We start from the raw sequence: 23,273 nt of genomic DNA on the forward strand, positions 1-23,273 counted from the left end.
CGTCGTAAGCCCTTTGAGAATCTGGGCCTGTGATTCTTGAGATGGCAATTCACAGAGCACAACTATTGCCTTTGCAGAATGTGCTGTGTTTTTTCTGCAGGTGCGGTAAAGCATGTGATTTACACGCAGTCCTGTACCCACATAAGTGTGAAGAGTAGAGAATGAGACCTGGTTCATACCTATGCATTTTTTTAGTGCGTTGTGCAAATACACACTACAGTCCATTTATCATGGTTTCCAATGGATTTAGTTCACATCTGTGCATTTTGTGGAAAGAGCCAGGGACTCTTCTCTGGTTCCATAGACTTCAATGGATCAAAAACATGTATTGAAAAATGCATAAAGCACCTGGAATAAGCGACCTGCATAGGTGTAAACTAGGCCTAAAGCCTTGTACACGCGATCAGTTTATTGCACACATTTTCTGCAGTTTTTTGTTGGATGCTTGTCTCATATCGAAAGTGAAGAGGGTACTCGCCATCAGAAAATTTTCGGATGACATAATTCAACGTCAGAAGTGACTTAATGTGTTGAATTGTTTTGTATGCATTCTTTAATTTCTGAGCATGCCTAGTCTTGCTCTTCAGATTTTGTTTTGGGCAGAAAACCGTACTAATGAAAAGAAAATCCGACATTGTGGTCACATCAGACAAAGATTTTGGAGCCTGCACATCCAGTTTTTGTCTGACGAAAATTCCTGATTTTCTGACCGTGTATATGAGCCTTAAAGCCTCATACACACGATTGGATTTTCCGACGGGAAATGTGTGATGACAGGCTGTTGACGGAAAATCCGACCGTTTGTATGCTCCATCGGACAATTGTTGTCGGATTTTCTGCGGACAAATGTTGGATAACATGCTTTGAAATTTTCCGTCAACAGTTGTGTGTTGTTGGATTTTTCAAGTGTGTGTACACAAGTCAGTCGGACAAAACTCCAAAGTACAAACACGCATGATCGAAATCAATGCTCACCATAACACAACATTAGAAGAAGTTCCCAAAAGGGTGGCACTAAAGAGCTGAAAAACTACGCAATTTCATGTTTGTTGGCTGACAATTCTTTGCCGTTTGTATGCAAGACAAGTTCACGGCCAACGCCCTTCGGACAAAAGTCCTACGCTTTGTCCTCAGAAAATCTGATAGTGTGTATGATGCTTAAAGCGGGAGTTCACCCAATGATGTTTTTTTTTTTTCTCTTTTCCCCTTAGATTCCTGCTCGTTTTGTCTAGGGGAATCGGCTAGTTGTTTTAAAATATGATCCGTACTTACCCGTTTTCGAGATGCATCTTCTCCGTCGCTTCCTTGTATGGGCTGCGGGACTGGGCGTTCCTTCTTGATTGACAGTCTTCCGAGAGGCTTCCGACGGTCGCATCCATCGCGTCACGAGTAGCCGAAAGAAGCCGAACGTCGGTGCGGCTCTATACTGCGCCTGCGCAGCGACGTTCGGCTTCTTTCGGAAAATCGTGACGCGATGGATGCGACCGTCGGAAGCCTCTCGGAAGACTGTCAATCAAAATAGGAACGCCCAGTCCCGCAGCCCATACCCGGAAGCGGCGGAGAAGATGCATCTCGTAAACCGTAAGTACAGCTCATATTTTAAAACAGAAGTTTGACAGAAGTCAATTAAACAGTTGACTTCTGTCCAGTGGCCAGTGACCACTCACTGATCGAAATTCAAATGGTCCCAGCTGAATTTTGATCATTGTATCTACAGCTTTTCTTTCATAGGATGAAAGGCTTGCTTAGTTCAGCTTCAGCGTTGTCACCCTTCCTGAGAATTCCCAAGTTGGATTTAAAGCAGCTGTATTAACCACTTCCCGCCGGCCCAACGACTTTTTACGGCCGCAATGTGGATCTTAATTGCCGGGAGGCCGTCTATATATGGCCTCTGGCCTCCAGCCACTGGGGGGCGTGCGCGTGCCTATGCGAGTGCCTGGCAGCCGTGATGTCCGCGATCAGCAGTCACAGAGACAGGGACATGGATCTCTGTGTGTAAACACAGAGATCCATGTCCTGTCAGGGAGAGGAGACCGATGGTGTGTCCCTTGTATATAGGGATAACCATCGGTCACTTCCCTCCCCCCACAGTCAGAAACACTATGCAGGGCACACAATAACCCCTTCCTTGCCCCCTAGTGTTAACCCCTTCCCTGCCAGTCACATTTACACAGTAATCAGTGCATATTTATAGCACTGTTCTCTGTATAAATGTGAATGGTCCCCAAAATGTGTCAAAAGTGTCCGATGTGTCTGCCGTAATATCACAGTCGTGACAAAAATCGCAGATCGCCGCCATTACTAGTAAAACAAAAATGTCATAATTCTATCCCCTACATTGTAGGCGCTATAACTTTCGCGCAAACCAATCACTATACGCTTATTGCGATTTTTTTTTACCAAAAATATGTAGAAGAATATGTATCGGCCTAAACTGAGAAAAAATATATTTTTTTTTTAATTGGATATTTATTATAGCAAAAAGTAAAAAAAAAAAACTTTTTTTTTCACAATTGTCGCTCAAAAAATAAAAACCGCAGAGGTGATCAAATACCATCAAAAGAAAGCTCTATTTGTGGGGAAAAAGGACGTCAATTTTGTTTGGGAGCCACGTCGCACGACCGCGCAATTGTCATTCAAAGCGTGACAGTGCTGAAAGCTGAAATTTCGCCTGGGCAGGAAGGGGGGTATATGTGCCCAGTAAGCAAGTGGTTAATGAGCTGGCACATTCTGCCATAGTGCCTACAGCAAAGTGATGTTCAGCAGGAGTGTAAAATCCACTGCTGGATGTACACAGCATAGGGAGGGAAATGCTCAAGGTAAGCGCAAACTATTTGTGTAGCAAAAAAATAAGTAAAAAAAGTGTAATCTTTTTGCTTACAGTTCTCTTCCAAACAAAATATTCTTTTGTGACGACTTTTATTTTAATTTCCTAGTTTCAGCCTTACTGAACCACACATTGAGCATGGTTATCCCTTGCAAACATTTCTGTAGTTCTTTTACAGACATTAAACATTTTTGTGCTTTATTGAATATAATCTGGCAGCAGATGAATATAATCTTTTAATCCAATTTATGTAATCACCACTACAGCAGCCTGGGAGCCTTCTACCAAGGTGCTTTCAGCACCGTGTGTGCTGTGTTTAAGCACAGGTTAAACATGGATGTCTAACCTCATTTACATACACAATGATCATGTCAGTGTGTAGATATTACACTCTGGGAAAAAATCCAAGAAATCGCTGAAAAGTACCGAGATTGTTTCATACTTTTATATAGTCATAAATGTATGTAATATATATACATATACAGTATCTCACAAAAGTGAGTACACCTCTCACATTTTTGGAAAAAAAATATTATATCTTTTCATGTGCCAACACTGAAGAAATGACACTTTGCTACAATGTTAGGGTCCTTTCACACGTGCGGACCGTTTTTTAGATCAGTTTTTTATCATCAGTTGATCCGTTTTTTCATCCGTTTTTTTTTTTTTGTTAGAACTTTATTTTTATTACATATTTTGATGAAAAACGGATGTTAAACGGATCGTCCGCTAACATCCGTTTTTCTTCCGTTCTGTTTTTTGACGGAAGAAAAATAGGGGTTTCTTCCATTCAAAAAAACGGAGCTTAACGGAGACGGATGTTAACGGACGTTATCGGATGCTCATCCGCTAACGTACGCTATCCCATTCATTGGAAAGCATTGCAGTCCGTAAACGGACGTATGAAAAAACGGACGAACGGTGAAAGGCCCCTAAAGTAGTGAGTGTACAGCTTGTATAACAGTGTAAAATAAACAGTCAAAATAACTCAACACACAGCCGTTAACCACTTCAATATCAGGCACTTTTGCACCTTCCTGCCCAGGCAAAATTTCAGCATTCAGCGCTGTCACTTTTTAAATGACAATTGCATGGTCATGCTACACTGTACCCAAACACAATAAGAGCTTTCTTTTGGTGGTATTTTTTCAAATTTTTTTTGTTTCTGTTATAAAATTTTATAAATAAGTAAGTTTCCTCCTTCACTGATGGGAGCTGATAAGCGGCACTAATGGCCACTGACAAGGTGGCACCAATGAGATGGCACTGATGAGGTGGCACCACTGGGCACTTATAGGTGGCTTCACAGCCAGTTCCCTACTGCGCATGTGCAAAGTGTGCTGCGGCGGAGGAGGGGGGAAACAGTGCGGTTGCAATTGATGCGTTTTTTTTCTGAATTATTTTTGTTTGTTTGTGCCCCCACCCCCCCCCCCCCCCAAAATAAATTTAGAGCACCAGCTGACACTGGTCTGAACCCAGGGTGTCAGGAGACTTGCAAGGTCAGGGCAACCATTGGGGGACAGTATATTTATCTTTATATTTAGCGCTACACATATACAAAATCGTCATTCTCCATATTTTTCCATGTAAGGGATCAGTCACACTAGCAGTTTGGGGGTGGTAAAACCCAGCAACTACTACTGCTTTAGCTGCCAAGGCAGTGGCCAGGGGTGTGCACATGCTGCGGCCACAATTATACCCCATGTCACAAATGCGACCCATTCAAGTGAATAGGGCCATGCTGCAACTGTGTGCAAGGCCTGAGATTGCAGTGTGCCAATGCAGGGTTCAAGGGGTTAAAGTGGCTGGTGAAGAGGCGATACAATGCCGAGAGCACATAGCAAAGCTAGAATGAAAGTTCCCTTTAAAAGCAGTCTACATGTTTTTAAATTGCAATCTCAGGAGTTTATTGCACATAATTATCATTATTGCAGCTCTGCACATTAATTCCATTGGTTAGTAGGCTCTTCTTGCAAAGCAATGGCATAAAAATACAAGTTGAGCAAGTCCTGATGAGAACGCCTTTATGTAACACAAAGAAGGAGAGCCTTGCACAACTTCCTCCATGGAGGGGGGGAGGGAGGAGATTCAGCAGCAGAAAACCCTCCTGTTCCTTCATAGAGGAGGAAAAGGACAAAGTCATATAGTGTGCAGCAGAGGCATTGTGCACCCAGCAAGTTTCCCCCAGAGTGACAGCCACAAGAGCACCCCTCCTGTGTGACCTGTGCGGGGGTGTAAGCTGAACGCAGCATGGATCTGCTTATCCTACTGATGCTCTGCTGCCTTGCCTACTTTCTCATACAGATCATCAGGTTTATTAAAGCAGATGCAGATTTAACTTTGCTGTGGGCAGAGCGCTTTGGCCACTCGCCAGGTAAATATCAGACGCTGCTGCGAAATCGCCCTAAGGGTGCATTAAGCCTATGTTGAACCACTAGTGCTGCTACATAATCGTGCTTAGTTCAGTGCGTTTTTGTAGTGCATTTTTGCGTGTTTTTGATGTGTTTTCATGCTTTGTGTTTTTTATTTTTTATTTTTTTTGTAGGAGGAGACTGGTTGTTAAACACAAAACCCATATATACTGTATATAAATACATTTTTCATGTGCTCCCATTAAAGTCTATGGGGCCAAAACACACTGGGGTTGATTTACCAAAGGCAAATAGGCTGTTCACACTTTTGGAAGGGAATTGCCCCAGAGCTTAGTGAATGTGGTAAACATTTTCTTGGCCCAATCATGTGCAAAGAAAAGAAAAAAGAAAAGAGCTTCACCCAATTCACTAAGTTATGGAGCAAATTTCCTTGCAAATGTAAAGTTCCCTTGCAAAGCGAACAGCCAATTAATTGCCTTTAGTAAATCAACCTTTGCGATGCTGCACCCTTTCCAAAATAGCACTGCACCACCGAACCGCTACATTGATATACACCATAAAAAAATATGTGATTTCCACTGTTGATCTTTTTTAAAAAGTGACTCATTAGATCAGTGGTCATTAAGGATGAGCTCTGGCGTGTTCACATAGAACACGTGCAGAGCCCGCCAGGAAGTGTGCACGGCGCTGTGCTAATCACAGCCAGGGAGACATTGTCCAGATGCTCGGCTGCAGGGATCGTGAAATGTCTCCCTGGCTGTGATTAGCGCAGCGCCGTGCACACTTCCTGGCGGGCTCTGCACGTGTACTATGCGAACACGCCAGAGCTCATCCTTAATGGTCATCAACCCTGTCCTCAGGGCCCACTAACAGGCCAGGTTTTATGTATTACCTTGGGGAGATGCAGACTAGAATACTGCAATCACTGAGCTGCAAATGATATCACCTGTGATGTATTTCAGTTATCTTGCAAACCTGGCCTGTTAGTGGGCCCTGAGGACAGGGTTGATGACCACTGCGAACACTTTGCACATCCGTGTGTTGTGGTAATGCTCTGAAAACTGTATGCTACTGCAAAGCAAAGTAATGAACAAAGCTATGTTTTTTTTTTTTTTTTTTATGGCTCTTGCACATTAAAATCATACCGTGGGTTTTTGTATTTTTACCATTTTTCAAAAAGAAGCTGCCTAAAACTTGACTCCAGGCTCAAAAACGTTCATTTCATTTTCATCAATAGCCAAAAATTATATAAACCCACGTTGTGTGCACCAAATGCCTTTGAAAACCCAGATATTGCCCTGTAAAAACAATGGTGATGATATCACTGTGCTGTACATAGCCTGAGCAAATAGCAGAACTGTGGGAGGTACCCAGAAGGCCCCACCCACTACAGACTGCCTGCAGTAAACTACAGGAGGGGGCGGATACAAGACCAGTCACTCCTGCACAAGGAGAGAGAACAGCAGTGACTGGTCCTTATTACAGGAAGTTCCTGTACAGAGGTGAAGTTTCACACTGGGAATGCTGCACAGATCTGGAAGAAGATCTAGTAAGAATAGATAGATAGATCAGGGGTAGGCAACCAGTAGCCCTCCAGCTGTTGTGGAACTACATTTCCCATGAGGCATTGCAAGGCTGGTAGTTACATTTACTCCCAGAGGCATGATGGGACTTGTAGTTCTGCAAAATCTTGAAGACCCCAGGTTGCTTACACCTGATCTAGATAATCTAGCTCAGCTTTAGGCCCCTTTCACACATGCGGACCGTTCATTTCATCAGTTCACTCACGTCCAAACAGATGACGTTTTCATGAGTTTTTCATCAGTTTTTCATCAGTGCTCATCAGATTTAGATCCGTTTTCTTCAGTGCTCATCAGTCTTTCATTGTTTTTCACAGGGCTCAAGTCCTGCGGGAACGCGTGGGAACGGAGTCCCTGCACTTTTTTCACAGCAGGAACGCAGTTCCCTTTGCAGGACTAGAGCAGCCGAGCCGCCCAAACCAATCCTTCACTAAGCGTCGATGCCTAGCTCGAGTCACTGTCAGGGGCAGGCGAACCTTAGTAATCCTTTATGTTACTGGCCGCCTCCTGTATATGGATTCATCGGGTATTCCGTCACTTCCTCAATGCCGCAATGTCTCCTGGGCAGGGCCGGTGCAAGGATTTTTGACACCCTAGGCAAAACCTCATTTTGCCGCCCCCACTGGGTCCGCCCCTGACTCCACCCCCTTTGCCAGTGTTAAATGGTTTGATTTAACCCTCTAACTGCTACATCTGCAAGACAGCTCGTTCTTTTGAAAAACATAAGCCTTACTAGCAGGACCACCAGGTTAATATAAAAGAGAAAACCTAAAAACAAAGAACAAAACTAATGCAGCCACCCATCTATAAATTGGTAATCTGCAGTAAATTAAATATTTTGCTTTAATACCACTTTAGGAGGATAAAGTTAATCAAGTAATTCTGTTATAAAATTAATATATAGGCAGATGATGGTAAGGAAGGAGTTAAAATAAGAGATAAACAGACTGGAGTAAAGCTACTTCCAGTGCTGACAAGGAAAGAGAGAGAGGGGGGGCTGTCAGGGGGAGAGAGAGTGTAAAGGGGCTGTTGGGGAGGGAGAGAGAGTACCGGTACAGTGGATCGAAAAAAATAAAAAAACATTTTTTTTTTATTGGTGGGGGAGTGGATCTTGGGTGGGAGTTCCCACACTTTTTTCCCCAGGACTTGACCCCTGGTTTTTCATCAGTTTTTTTACATCCACTACCACTGCAAAAACGGACGAAAAACTGACCATTTGTCAGTTTACATCCATTTTTTGTCCGATCCGTTTTTTTTTTTTTAACGCAAAAAAATAGAGCTTTGATCAATTAAAAAAAACTAAAGATGACGGATGCGGATGTAAATGGATGAGCTTCCATTTACATCGATAGAGATGCATTGATGTCCTTTATTCATCCATCAACGGATGGATGAAAACAGACAAACTGACAGCATATGTGAAAGGGGCCTTATTGTAGTTAAATCCACATAACTACAGCATGTTCTGTATTTAAGGTTGTATTTACGCCTATGCGTTAGGCACACACATTGGGGTTGATTTACTAAAACTGGAGAGTGCAAAATCTGGTGCAACTCTGCATAGAAACCAATCAGCTTCCACGTTTTTTTTTTTTTTTGTCAAAGATTATTTGAATAAGCTGAAGTTAGAAGCTGATTGGCTCCTATGCAGAGCTGCACCATATTTTTAGTGCTCCAGTTTTAGTAAATCTCCCCCATTGTGCAGTCATTTTGGGGTATGTGCCCGTTAATGTGCACCTCCCAACGCCAGTAAACATGTGTTGAGGTGCGTTAAAAAGAAAAGGTTAGCCGGTGTCGGAGATTGAGCATCCATTGGAAATAAAAAGGATTCTACTTGAACTGCGTTTAGTGGGTGTGTTTTTACTGCAGGAAATGGACAAGTGTGACCGGGTCCTAAGACCTGTGATTGGTTAGTACAGGAGACTGCGTGTTGCAAGTCCAATGTATGTCAAAAATGATGTTTACATCAAAATATATGTATCTTAATTTATCATTTATTTTGTAGAGAGTAAGTTCCGTGGCAGCGTTGTATGGGTGACCGGGGCATCAAGCGGCATCGGCGAGGCGTTATGTTACCAGCTGGCCAAATTAGGTGCCCAGCTAGTCCTCTCCTCCAGACGTGAAGATGAACTGCTGAGAGTGAAGAAGAAATGCATTGGTTTGTATTATGCTGATTTGTCAATCTGTACAGTATTTGTAGCAAGGCAAATGTTTGAAGACTACACATTTGTATTTACACAAGCATTGTAAGCAATGATATCTCCGCCGCATTAACATTTTATGTAAGTTTTTTTTTTTTGTGTGTGTTACTAAGGCCTAGTTTGTGCTAAATGGGAACATGTTTTTTCTTGCATGCATTTCTGCAGTACCAACGCTCTATGGTAGTGGTGTCACACTCAGTTTGATTGCAGGCTGCATCAGCATTATGATTGCCCTTAATAGGCTAGTTGTATCTGTAAGACTATGTAAATGTATCCAGGGTGCATGAACTCATCTACATTCCTCCCCATCGAACTTCATCAAACGGTGGGTGTGGCTAAATTGCAGTGGGAGGATCTTAAAGGGGCTATAAATACCAGCAGTTTCAGGGGTGTCCTATCCACAGAGTGCAGAGTTCAGGGGTACGCTATTTACATAATGCAGAGATCAGGAGTACGCTACATACAGAGTGCAGAGTTCAGGAGTACGCTACATACAGAGTGCAGAGTTCAGGCGGTCAAAGTAGTTTAAGGCCCCTTTCACAGCGGGGATCGCTCCGTTGATCCTTGCTGAGCCGGCGGATGACAGGGCAGTGTGCAGGGAACTGCCCTGTCTTTTCTCCGCTCTCCCCTATGGGGGGATCGGATGAACACGGACCGTCTGGTGGGTATTTACTCCGTCACACTTTGGCGGAATGGAGTGGGTCGGATGGCAGCGGGCATGTCACCACCTCCATAGAGGAGCACAGAGCATCCGTTCAGGTCCGCCAAAAAAACTGGCAGGCGGACCTGAACGGGCCGCCCATGTGAAAGAGCCCTAAGTGTACCTGATGCCTTAGCCTTCCTGGGCTCACACTGCTGTGGTGCAGATACTGCATGTAATTTGCACAGGAATCGCATCACATTCCTGTGCGAATTACATGTGGTGTCTCTGGGGTGTGATTTGAATCATGGATTTGTATGGCTCAAATTGCGCTGCATTCGCACCAAACTGGTGCTAGACCCTTTTTTTATATTGCCGCACCAGAATCGGATCACATGGGTGTTCACTTGCACTGAGCTTTACAGATTAGTTCCCAAGCTTTTTTAAGAAGAGAGGCATATCTGGGGTGGGCTTATGGTGGAGGCATTGTGTGTAATGTCTGACCTGCAGTATTCCAGCCAAGGGGTCACTAGTACAAGGGCACCAATTCATCCGAATGGACCTTACTGGTGAGGCAGGATGCACAGATGTGAACGTGACCCATAGGAAACCATGTTAAATGGACTGTAGTGTGTTTCTTCAAAACTGAAAAATGCATAGGTGTGAACCAGGCCTAAAGCTTCGGGTATACTAAGTACTTACAGCAGCTGATTTCATTACTTATTCAGTATACAGCTTCTGTATATCTTAATCCTTGCCTATGTTCCCGTTTTAACTGGTGCCATGACCCCAGGATTCCTGTTTCAGGGTGGCTCCTTGCTCTTGCAGAGACCTATGTAACCACCCTTGCGTGGAAGGCAAGGGTTGCATCTCCCTACACTGTGTGCATCAATAGAAACACACAACCCCATAGCTTAGGATGGCAAGACACACCAATGTTCATCTCTCCTCTCCCCCTCTCTTCTCCAAGCTAACAGAATGGCCCCAGACTGCACTGCCCACTTTTCCAAATCATGCAGGTTCCACCTTTTGGACTATCGTTGTTTTTCCTTTTTTTGTTATTTTTTTGTTTGTTTTTGTTTACCAGAGACCAGCAATTTGGCAGACAAAGATATATTAGTTGTTCCTCTTGACCTAACCAACATAAGTGCCCACAAGGTAGCAACAGACAAGGTGGTGGAATATTTTGGCAGGGTGAGTGCTTTTTAAGTTTAATGTATACTAGTGTCATCTCTTTATAGTGTATGTGAGATAATTGCTCTTTATGATGGACAATGGTTGTATATGTTGGTGCTACTCACACACATTCTGTAAGAAGCTGTTCCGTGTGGCTTATGCCGCGTACACACCTTGGATGTTTTCTCCGACGGAATTCTGTTCAAGCTTGGCTTGCATACACATGGTCACACAAAAGTTCTCTGAGCTTTCGACCATCAAGAACGCGGTGACGTACAACACTACGACAAGCCGAGGAAATGAAGTTCAGTGCTTCCGAGCATGCGTCGAATTGCTTCCGAGCATGCGTCGGAATTTTGCACGTCGGAACTGCTACAGACGATAGGAATTTTTTCCATCTGAAAACTTGAGAACCAGCTCTCAATCTTTTGTTGGCGGAAATTCTGACAGCAAAAGTCCGATGGAGCCTACATACGGTCGGAATTTACGTTCAAAAGCTCACATCTGGCTTTTGCTGTTGTAATTTCCGATCGTGTGTATGGGGCATTATACACTTGTTTACCAATTTTCCTAAATATAGTGTGCTGATTTATGAATACTGGAACAAAAATGGATTGATTACCATTAATCACCAATAGTACCTGACTGGTTGCTACGGGCAACAGCTCTGCTCAAAGTTTAATAAGCCCCACTAACTTAAGACAACAGAAGTGGCAATATACGCCATTATAATCTGCCAGATTCTTTGCTTTATTTTGCCAGTGCCAGTAATATATTACTGATAATACATCACAATTTAAAATCAATAATCCCCCAAAAAAATGCATTTCCAGTGCTGAAAGTGTAATGGGGTAAGAAGTTACCCTTAAAGTGTATTATAACTTTTGCAGCCAAATTAGGACAACACCTACTTTATCTTCGTTACATGTTTGTTTCCATTTACACAGCATAACCTAAAAATACAAATTGCTGGTTACATTTGTAAAGAGTATATAAACCTAACATTTAATTTTCCTGATACGTGCTTGCTGTACTTGTATGAGAAAGGCTCTTTGTATTGCTTTCTTTATGGGAAATCCCTGGGGTCCCTGCCAGTCCCTCTGCTTTCCTATTAAAAACTGACCACACTAAGCAGGAGAACACAGCTTGGTCAATTCTGTGCTGGGAAATCAATGTGCTCTCCTTCAATTATCATACTTCTCTTGCACAGCCAGCGTGCTGTTGTTTCTCCTCCCCCAGCTTATACAGCTGAGAACAGAGGGAATGTGATCACCTATTAAAAAAAACTTTTTTTTTTATATCTGTACACAAATGTTTTGCCTTTCATTTCTATTTTAAACGGAATGGGTTCTTTTACAAGGTGATCGTTTACAATCACTTTAAGGCCCCTTTCACACGGACGGATAGAATGGTGCTTTTAGCTGCGGATTTTCTAGTTTTCTACTCCAGCTAAAAGCACACAATGCTTTCCTATGGCCCCATTCACACACAGTGTTTAGCTGTGATTTCGTTACATGCGGTTTGGTGCGAACAGAAAAAATTTAATTGAATGCGTCCAGGTGCGATTTAGCGCAGCTATATGCACATAACCGCAGTCTTTTGTGTCAACTGCGGATAGCAGCGTGATTTAAGGGACCAAAAAATAAAAAGGGTTGCTATGGGAATGACCGCAGCTAAACACGGCCGCATGTAACCGCACGTAAACGTATGTAATCGCAATGTACAAATGCAGCTAATCGCAGTGCCTGGAGCCTTGAATTTCACAGAACATTAACATGCTTTTAACTGCGGCAAAACAGCCGTCCGTGTGAAAGGGGCCTAAGTGTTTTACTTAAAAATCCTTATCTGCTCTCCCAGCTTTTAAATGTACAGTAGAGTAATGATTAACATAATTAACCCTGTCTGTACCGTTTTGCAGATTTTCATTATAAGCTGCAAACTAGGTTTGAGTACTGTCTGTTCTAAAGCTGGTCATAGACAGTGCAAATCTTGGCCGGTTCGCGGACCGTTTTCATCGGACATATCTCCTGGGAGCTTTTGGTCTGATGTGTGTACACACCATCAGACCAAAATCAGACCAAAATCCCAGCGGACAGAGAACGTGGTGACGTAGAAGACACCGACGTTCTCAAACACGGAAGTGCAATGCTTCCATGCATGCGTCAAATCAATTTGACGCATGTGCGGGATTTCGGTCCGCTGGTTAGACGTACTAACCAGCGGTTTCTAAGCATGCTAAGAAACTTTTGGCCGCTGGAAACCTGTCCGCTAGGCCGTACATACGACCGAACATGTCCGATGAAACTGGTCTAATACCAACAACGGGGCACTCTCCTTCCTACTAATACCAACGATGGGGCATTCTTTACTCCCATTGACGCCGGGACATTTTATACTCCCACTGGCCACAGGCCAGACCCCTCAAACTCTGAGGCCGAGTACTCACGGCAGGACATGTCCGATGAAAACGGTCTGCAGACCGTTTCCATCGGACATGTCTGGCCGGGGCCTGCCCGGGGACTTCTGTTCGATGGCTATACACACCATCGAACAGAAGACAGCGCGTAAACAATACGCGGGGCGTGTCCGCGGTGTCGACGCGTCGATGACGCGGTGTCGCCGCGACAATGACGCGCCGGCGGCCTGCCTTGAAAATGCTTCCACGCATGCGTCGAAGTCATTCGACGCATGCGAGGGATGGCGGGCGGCAGGACATGTACGGTAGGTCTGTACAGACGACCGTACATGTCCGGGCGGACAGGTTTCCAGCGGACTGTTTTAAAGCAAGTCCGGGAAACAGTTGTCTGCTCAGAAACGGTCTGTCAGACAATTGTTTGCTGGAATCCTGTCCGCGCGGCTGTACACACGACGGAACATGTCTGCTGAAATTGGTCTGCCGACCAGTTTCAGCAGACATGTTTGGTCGTGAGTACGGGGCCTGAAGGACAGTAAACTGGCACTTTGTTCAAAAAGTTTGGAGACTCCTGGTCTAGAACAGTGTTTCTCAACTCCAGTCCTCAAGGCGCCCCAACAGGTCATGTTTTCAGTATTTCCATTATTTTGCACAGGTGATTTGATCAGTTTCACTGCCTTAGTAATTACCACAGCCATTTCATCTGAGGGAAATCCTGAAAACATGACCGGTTGGGGTGCCTTGAGGACTGGAGTTGAGAAACACTGCCCTAGAACATGCACATTACAATAAGTATAATTTTTCCTAAAAAAAACCCACATCAACATTCAGAATTTGTTGCAGAAACATTTTCCATCCTGCTCCTTTTCTTGTGACTACTGTAAAGAAAGTCAGTTTGATCCCGCATTTGTTTTTTTTAACCTAATTCTTCTGGTGTATAGCCAACGTAAGCCAGGAAAGGATCGATGAAAGAAGAAATGTTCTGTGTGGAAATCAGTGATCCTAGCAGAGGAGTGTTAGGTTGTGTGTCAAAGGTTGTGTGTCTACAGGCTCCAGTGATAAAAATCCGTCCCTGACCCTCCTGTATTAACTTTCTACCTTTGTATGGTTTTGCTCACAGATTGATATCCTGGTGAATAACAGTGGGAGATCACAGCGCTCTCTGTGTGTGGATACAGATCTGGATGTTTTTCGAGGGTTAATGGAACTTAATTACTTTGGGACTATTTCCCTGACAAAGCATGTTTTACCCCATATGATAGAAAGGAAAAAAGGAAAGATTGTCACTATAAGCAGTGTGACTGGCTTTATCGGAGTGCCCCTGTCCACTGGATATGCTGCCAGCAAGCACGCTGTTCAGGTAAGCATTTCCAGTTATTGAGTTATTTTAGTAGGGTGGTGATCTGAGAGTTGTTCACTAGTTGATACTACAGCATGGAATAGTCTGAATTATGGCAGAGTAGTTCCATTGTTATGGAATATACCCAGGGCTTTTTTTCTCAGAGAATAGGTGCAGGAACTCCTCCTTTCTGAGTCAATCCATTGACTCCGCCCCCTACCCACCTCCCAGTACCACCCCTTTTAGAGAATACAGAACCAAGTATCATTTTATAGTGCTAAGTATTTTGTATGGAATTTGTTAATGATAACAAAAAAAGCAGTAAAAAGGATCTAGCGACAATGGACACCCCAGCGACAATACACTCCCAACAGCCAGCATCAATAAACCCTCCAGCAGCCAGCAATATAAGACCCCCTCCCACAACAGCAGATCCCACCAGCAATAATTGACCCCCTGCAACATAAGACCCACCCCAGCAACAATACAACCCCCACTGGCAACAACAGACTTCCACAGCAACAAAAATAAGTCCCCTCCACCAAAAATAGATTCCCCAGTAGCCAGCATTAATAGACCCTCCAGCAGCCAGCAACAAAGACACCTTCTTCAACAGTAAACCCCCCCCCCCCCAGCAACATAAGACTCACCCAGCAACAATAGATCCCCCATGAACAACAGAAGACCAACCCAGCAACAATAGATCCCCTGTCCTCAGCAAATGGATTCCCTCCAGCAACAACAGATTCCCCAGCACCAGCATCAATAGATCCTCCAGCACCCCTTGCCATTACATATATGCAGTTCTGGAGGTGCCGGAACTGCGTTTTCCCGCTGGAAAAAAAGCCCTGAATATACCACATTAAGTGAATCTCCACTCCCCTAATCACAATTCATTATTTGTAATCCTTATGGTGCTAGCATTAGTAAATAGATAGGAAAGAATATCATATTTACTTGTTTTTTTACATATCGTCAGTTACTTCCTGGTTTCTTGCCTAGGCAAATGATGTCATACATTCCAGGAGCCTTCAGGAGAGGGTTTCTCAGCTAAGCACGCTTTCTGGCATGCATGCTCGAGCTAAGGACTGATGGATTCCAGCGAGTAAATGTTACATGAATAGTTTACCCTTACTCAATATGGCCACAGCCAGAAATGCTAGGGAGTGTTTCAAAGTGATTTCTAAACAAAATAAAGTATGGATGGATGGGGAAGTTTGCTTTGAATAATAAAAATGAATTGGTGTTTTTGGTTTGTGGTGCTTGGATGCAGTGAAAGAGTGTGTGTGTGTGTGTGTATATATATATATATATATATGTATATATATAAATTATTTTAATTTTTTTCAGGGCTTCTTCAACAGTCTTAGAATAGAACTTGGATGCTACCCAGGTATAACAGTGAGCACCATATGCCCAGGACCTGTACAGTCAAAAATTGTGGAAAATGCTTATACTGAACAAACAAATCAGGTATCATGACTTGTCCGCGTTTTTGTGAAAACTGAAATATTTCTTTCTCGTAAAGCATATTTAAATCTCAAAATAAAATGTAATATATTACAGCTTACTAGTTCTTAGATGTGGTGGCCGTATTAGTTTTCTTTTCCTATATTTTCACTTTGTGATTCTGCCAGTAACATGATTGATTCCTTTCCTAGGATGTCAACACTCAGGCCCCATACACACGAGAGGATTTATCCGCAGATACGGTCCAGCGGACCGTATCCGCGGATAAATCCTCTCGAGGATTTCAGAAGATTTCTATGCGATGGCGTGTACACACCATCGCATTGAAATCCGCGCTGAAATCCTCTGGCGATGACGTGTCGCGCCGTCGCCGCTATTATGACGCGGCGACGGGCGCGACGCTGTCATATAAGGAATTCCACGCATGCGTCAAATCATTACGACGCGTGCGGGGAATCCCTTTGGACGGATGGATCCGGTAAGTCTGTACAGACGAGCGGATCCATCCGTTGGAATGGATTCCAGCAGATGGATTTGTTGTGCATGTCAGCAAATATCCGATCTGCTGGAATCCATCCCAGAGGAGATTTCTCCGCGGAAACAGATCCGCTGGCGTGTACACACCATAGGATCTATCCGCAGAAACCCATTTGCTGGGATTTATCTGCGGATGGATTCTATCGTGTGTATGGGGCCTCACTCACACTTCTGTATTTCAACAGCAGAATCAAGATGAGACTACAGAACCCTGTCCCTCTCCATAATCCTGTCCATAATACAGATTTAGGGCTAAATAAAAGTATGCTTTGTGCCCACATACCGTATTTATCGGGGTATTGCGCGCTCCGGCCTATAGCGCGCACCCCTAAAGTGGACCCGACATTCCTGTAAAAAAAGATTTTTGTACTTACAGTTTTGGTGTCTTGCGCGGCGTCCATCGGCGGCCTCGTCGGGTCCGGCGTCCGTCTGCGGCTTCGGGTGTCCTCTTCGTCGGGTCTGGCGTCCTTCTGTGGCGTCCTCCCCGCTTGATCCCCGCATTGCCGACTATACACGAGTGTACTGCGCAAGGTATATGCCGGCGCCGTATTCAAACTCAGCGCGGGAAAGCGGGTATCGGCGTATATCGCGTACCCACGATTTTGCCCTGATTTTCAGGGCAAAAAAGTGTGCGGTATACGCCGATAAATACGGTACATACCCAGCATATGCTTACCTTTACCTCACTCTACTGCCTCTCCGTTCAGTGCTAAGCTCATGGAAACGCCGGTACTTCCAGGTATGGAGTTTCCTTCTGAAACTATTTTCTGGCTTCGCAGAGACCCAAAAGCTCCTGTCTACTTGGCTGTTTAAAGTTGTTATTTCAAATTGTTGAATCATAAGGAACAACAAGAAAACCAGGCAACTAGCAGTGGCAGATAGAAAGACCTACAAACATAACCCATATCTGTCCCTCATGTCACGTTTCCCCTGAGTGCAACCCTCAGAGTTTGGATCCCAAGCCTACGCTACAGTGTATATATATAGGAGCTTGAGAAGTTAAGGCCCCATCCCACTGTCCTTGAGCTGCCAAATCAGACATCTCAGGGGTAATAATCATCCTCATGGGGGGGGGGGGGGAATCCTAACTCAGAAAGAAGTTGAGGGCCCTGTGTACACCTGGGCCTAGGATCCAAGAGTTCCACTGAGACTGATTTCAAGTCAGCTACAGCTCTAGAATGAAACATTTCTGGCAGGCAGGCATTTTTTCCCGTAGAAACATTCTATGTCTCTTGAATGCGTGCATGCACAGCTCACTGTACATTCTTGCCATGTCTTGGTGCTGGGATAAATATGCACGGAAGTTATGTAATCCTGGACTGGCCAACTAAGGTGGCCAAAGACACTGAACTCAGAAGAAGACTAGAAGAAGACTGAATGAAGATGAAATACAATATAGCAGGCGAGGAAGCTAGATATGTAAGAAATTCTCCCTAAGGCCGCACACCTATGCAATCTCATGGATCGATGGTTAGTGGCAACCTAAACCTGGACTCCAACATGGCCACGCCCCAACGTGTTTCGTTCTGCTCCTCTGCGCTTAATCATGGGGAATGAGGTGAGGGAGCTAGCATCATTGGAAGGGGTTAAGGCCCCTTTCACGTGGGTCGGATCTGGTTTTGCTCAGCAGGGGATCTGTCTCCTGCTGAGCTGAGTGGAGCAACAGGATGACAGGTCCATTTCCGCTCCGCTTATGCAGAGTGCACATGGACACAGCCCGCTCTGCTCTATGAGCAGCAAGATGTAAACACCCAACTGCCCCCGATCCAGCCAAAGAGGAAGGGATCCTCTGTTTTTTTTTTTTTTCTATATTAGATCAGACCTGGAGATAGCTGGGTGTAAACGGACACAAATCCGTTTTCATCCAACTGCCCCTAGAGGACAATGGAGGGTTCTGATCAGGTCCGGGTGAAAACCAGACAGTTGGACTGGAGCGGACCTCGCTTGTGAAAGGGGCTCAAGTATAGTGGAGGTTAGTTTTAGTTTAAAGACTGGCAAAGGTACTTGCAAACAACACAAAGTGCTTCTCTTCAGCGGTATTCTAACCTTAGCATTTTAGACCAGGACAGATTTGTTTTAATGACCAAAAGAACTGTTTGTTTAACTGACTGAAGGACACAAAGAAAGGGTCAGGTCCTGACCACTGCAGAAAGGAGCTGCAGTTTTGGAGATGCTCTGACCCAGTTGTCTAGCCATTACAAAGTCGCACTAAGAGACTGTATTAAGAGAGGTATGGACTCCAGAGACAGAGATATAATTTTGCCCCTGTACAAATCATTAGTAAGACCTCATCTGGAATATGCAGTTCAGTTTTGGGCACCAGTTCTCAAAAAGGATATAGGAGAACTGGAGAAAGTGCAGAGAAGAGCAACCAAACTGATAAGAGGCATGGAGGAGCTCAGCTATGAGGAAAGATTAGAGGAACTAAATTTATTCACTCTTGAGAAGAGGAGAATAAGGGGGGATATGATCAACATGTACAAATATATAAGAGGTCCATACAGTGAACTTGGTGTTGAGTTATTCACTTTACGGTCATCACTGAGGACAAGGGGGCACTCTTTACGTCTAGAGGAAAAGAGATTTCACCTCCAAATACGGAAAGGTTTTTTCACAGTAAGAGCTGTGAAAATGTGGAACAGACTCCCTCCAGAGGTGGTTCTGGCCAGCTCAGTAGATTGCTTTAAGAAAGGTCTGGATTCTTTCCTAAATGTACAGAATATAACTGAGTACTAAGATTTGTAGGTATAGTTGATCCAGGGTAAATCCGATTGCCTCTCGGGGGATCAGGAAGGAATTTTTTCCCCTGCTGTAGCAAATTGGATCATGCTCCGCTGGGGTTTTTTGCCTTCCTCTGGATCAACTGTGGGTATGGAGTTGGGTGTATAGGATTTTACTGTGTTTTTTTATTTTGTTTTTTGTGGTTGAACTGGATGGACTTGTGTCTTTTTTCAACCTGACTAACTATGTAACTATGTAACTATGTAACTAATCCTTATACTTGCCCAGTTTTTCTGCTTTCAACACATCAACTTCAGGGACATGTTTACTTGTTGCCTAATATATCCCACTCACTTTTAGGTGCCAGTGTAAGGCGATAATCAATGTTGTTTATGTTTCTTGTCAGTGGTCATAATGTTATCGCTGATTGGTATGAGATATTAGTGCTGTACCACACTGGAAATAGCAGTTTACGACATAAGCAAAGATACTTATTAATTTTAGTTTCACATGCCGGCAAATAAACAAACATCAAAATATATTCTTTCTTATGTTGCAGCCTTTCGGAACCACAGCGGATCAGACCTACAAAATGCCCGCAGAGCGTTGCGCTCGCCTGATTTTGGTGACAGCTGCAAATGACCTGAATGAATCCTGGATCTCAGGCCAACCCTATTTATTGATATGTTACTTTTGGCAGTACGCGCCTACGTGGGCGTGGTGGATAACAGGGAAAATTGGTCAAAAGAGAATAGAGAACTTTAAAAGTGGACTGGTATGTACTTAAAAAAAAAAAAAAAATCAAATGTATCATTCAAATCTGAACTGCAGGCAGATATAAAAGATACAAATCTTTACAATAACCTTAAAGGGTCACTAAAGGATTTTATTTATTTATTTTTTAGCTAAATAGCTTCCTTTACCTTACTGCAGTCTTGTTTTTTTATGTCCTCATTGTTCGTTTTTGCTTTGATGTTGCTGTAATTCCTCTCTGTTCTGGACACTTCCTGGTTGTCTGTTTCCTGATCACCACAGTACTGGGAGATTTCTCACTGTGGTGACTAATCAAGGAGGTGTGTCTAAAACCCCTCAGCACCAATCCAGTTTCGTTTTGCAAAACCTTTCCTGCCCTCTATTGGCTCTCTGGCTCTGTACATCAGAGAACCAGGAAACGACAGCAAAAACTAAACTAAACTGCAGGTACATTATATGATTGGTTTTTATCTATTTTTAATCATTTTTAAAAGGAATCAGTTAACTATTATGTCTCTATACCCTGTAAACAGTCATTTCAGCAAAACATTTTTTTTTCTTTTAGTGACCCTTTAAACTAGGATTGTTGTAATTACCGTAAATAATTTTCTTGGAGTCTATTGAGGTGCACAGAAAGTTTTTCATCTTTGGGTTATACTGTTGCCTACCAGAGGATTGGAAACTACCCAGGATAACCCCCCCCCCCCCCCAGTCCCTCAATGGATAAGAAACACATTTATTTTTATAAACACAAGCAGTGTAAGAACCTATATCTGACTTGGTATTAGCTTCTTGCAATCCCTGAACAGTAAGGCTCCATGCAAACTGGAAGCTAAAAAAGCTATAAAAAACGCCAGTAGCTTTGCAGGGAGCCTTTCAACGTTTTTTTTTGCGTTTTTGCAATAGCGTTTATTGGTGTAGCTTTTTTTTTCAATGGATAAATTTGCATTTTTCGGCGCTTTGCGTTTTTTCCCACTGAAAAACTGCACTTTGAACAAAGCCCATAAACTCCATTGCTCATTAACACTAAAAAACGTCCATGTGTGCATGGACACATAGGCTAACATAGAGTGCAGTATATGGGCTTTAAAAAAAAAAGCCAAAACGCCAATAAACTACAGTTTATCAGCTTTAGTGTGCATGAAGCCTAAGGCCCCTTTCACATTGAGGAGTTTTTCAGGCGGTAAAGCGCCGCTATACGGCCTGAAAAACTCCTGCCCAGCTACCTGAGGCACTGAGGCGATGCGCTGGCGGGAGACAAAAAAAATCTCCTGTCAGCAGCATCTTTGGAGCGGTGAGAGGAGCGGCGTGTATACCGCTCCTGAACTCCAGACAGCGCTAATCAAAGCACTCCCTATGGAGCAAACTACACAAGTAGTAGGTAAAGAACAAAAAAACTCCAAATAGCTTACTAGAAAGTAGAAGCTGGGGTTACCATGATCCAAAAACAAATAGTAAATAAGTGCAGAGACACTATTCCCCGCCCCCAAGGGTGTTCTGGAGACCCTTGAGGGGAATTGTCTCCCTGCACGTATTTACTACAATTAGAAGGTAATCTCACATGATTGCACAATGCTCCAGTCATGTGTGTTTGATCACAATATGCTACAACATTCTTTTTGTGTAGCTTACTCCATAGCAAACCAATTGTTAAAAATTTATTAGAGATCATTCGCTACAACTAACGATCAATCATTATTTTAATGGGACCAAGCCTAATGAGGTGACTACATCTGCACTGAGAACCGAGCCATCGAACACTGCCCCAAGAGAAGAGCTGCTGACTGTCAATCAGCAGTTCTCCTGCTAAGCTCCTCCATTCTCACTGGAGCGCTGAGCTATGGAGGGGGTGGGGAGCGGTTGTCTCTGGCTCTCAGCCATCAGTACAAGCACCTGCCGGATACAGACTTCCAGAGTTGGGATGACGCGGTGCCTGGACCGATTTCTGTGATGTCAGCAGAGAGCGGACTTCAGACCGCTCTCTGCTGAAAATGGGTCACAAGAGAGCAAAACTAATTGCACTCCTGTGAGCCATAGGAGAAGCCAAGCCAAACGAGCCCAGGCTGGACTTCTCCTTTAAAATTGCCTCTGTAGCTTTAGCGTTAGGAAATATATGTAGTTCAGGATTGGGATCCTGAGATAAATGTATATAAATCATAGGATTAAGAGTATTTATGCCTGGAGTTCCACCTTAATTAGGATCAACATTGAAACCTTTTTTGACACATTTGCTAAAATATTGCATTCAAGAAGACACACGTTATTGTCTGAGACCTCCAATTTACATCCTTATGGAAGTTACAGGTAAGGACTGATGCACTTCTGTATAGATAAGAATGCACTGGATGCTTACAAATTGTATATGGGAACTCCAAGGACAGGAAAAATGAATCACATATTTCAACTTTAAGCTCCCAAGTATGAAGCCCCCCCCCCCCCCCCCCCCCCACAATGAAATGAGCATGTCACAATGACCTGCAGTGAGGGAAATCAGTATTTGCATACACTGAACACCTGGATTTAGGGGACCTTACTTGACGATGCAGAAGACTTTGTGTCTTGTACCTGCTATTATCATATTCATGCAACTCATAGTTAAATTGGTGACAGGTACACTTCAGTCTTTTTTTGCCTGGTATTATATATACACCATTTGCCTAATTTTATGCGCTGTGACTAATATGATGATGTCAGCAGCTGTCTGATTTAGCTGATATCTGAGTTATTTTTACTGCTCCGTGCTTTTGTGTGCTGTTTAATGCGATTTCTTTTTTTCTCTTTTAGGATGCAGATTCTTCCTATTTTTCAAAAAAGACTTCCTAACAGACGTCTGTGTACCAAACTGCATTACTATTTCCAGCAAGCAGCTCATTACAGCGAGCCGGAAAGGTGTTGTGTGAATGAATAAATGGGCTTTCTGCGTATTACCATATTTCCTTCTAGATGTATTTGAATGAGACTTTTGGGTTTCTGGATATAGTTCTATATTCTGATCTTGTCCATATATCTCCAAGTCTATATGAAGAATCCATAATAAAGACTGTCACAAACAATCACTAGTGGAAATACTAATTATTCTGCCCCTGGGCATAAAGGTTTGCATTCTTTGCTTTCCATTCCAGTTTTATCTAAATGTCCCAATACCTCCACCAATACTAACAAGGCTTCATAACTACTTGCCGTCGCCGCACCGTCATTTTACGTCCACAAGGTGGCTCTCCTAGGCGAGACCACGTAAATGGAC

At 43.6% G+C, this 23,273-nt stretch overlaps 1 protein-coding gene across 1 annotated transcript; it reads left to right on the forward strand.

The window, feature by feature from the left end:
- The first annotated feature begins 4,931 nt into the window (after positions 1 to 4,931).
- DHRS7 (dehydrogenase/reductase 7) lies at positions 4,932 to 23,082 on the forward strand. Its single transcript, XM_040333947.1, has 7 exons — positions 4,932 to 5,201; positions 8,785 to 8,937; positions 10,708 to 10,814; positions 14,330 to 14,569; positions 15,899 to 16,021; positions 19,836 to 20,051; positions 22,814 to 23,082. Exons 1-7 carry the CDS (start codon positions 5,078 to 5,080, stop codon positions 22,850 to 22,852), a joined length of 1,002 nt encoding a protein of 333 aa, XP_040189881.1. The 5' UTR covers positions 4,932 to 5,077; the 3' UTR covers positions 22,853 to 23,082.
- The last annotated feature ends 191 nt before the right edge of the window (positions 23,083 to 23,273 follow it).

The sequence above is a fragment of the Rana temporaria genome, chromosome 13 (assembly GCF_905171775.1).
Source record: "Rana temporaria chromosome 13, aRanTem1.1, whole genome shotgun sequence".
NCBI classification, from domain to species: domain Eukaryota; kingdom Metazoa; phylum Chordata; class Amphibia; order Anura; family Ranidae; genus Rana; species Rana temporaria.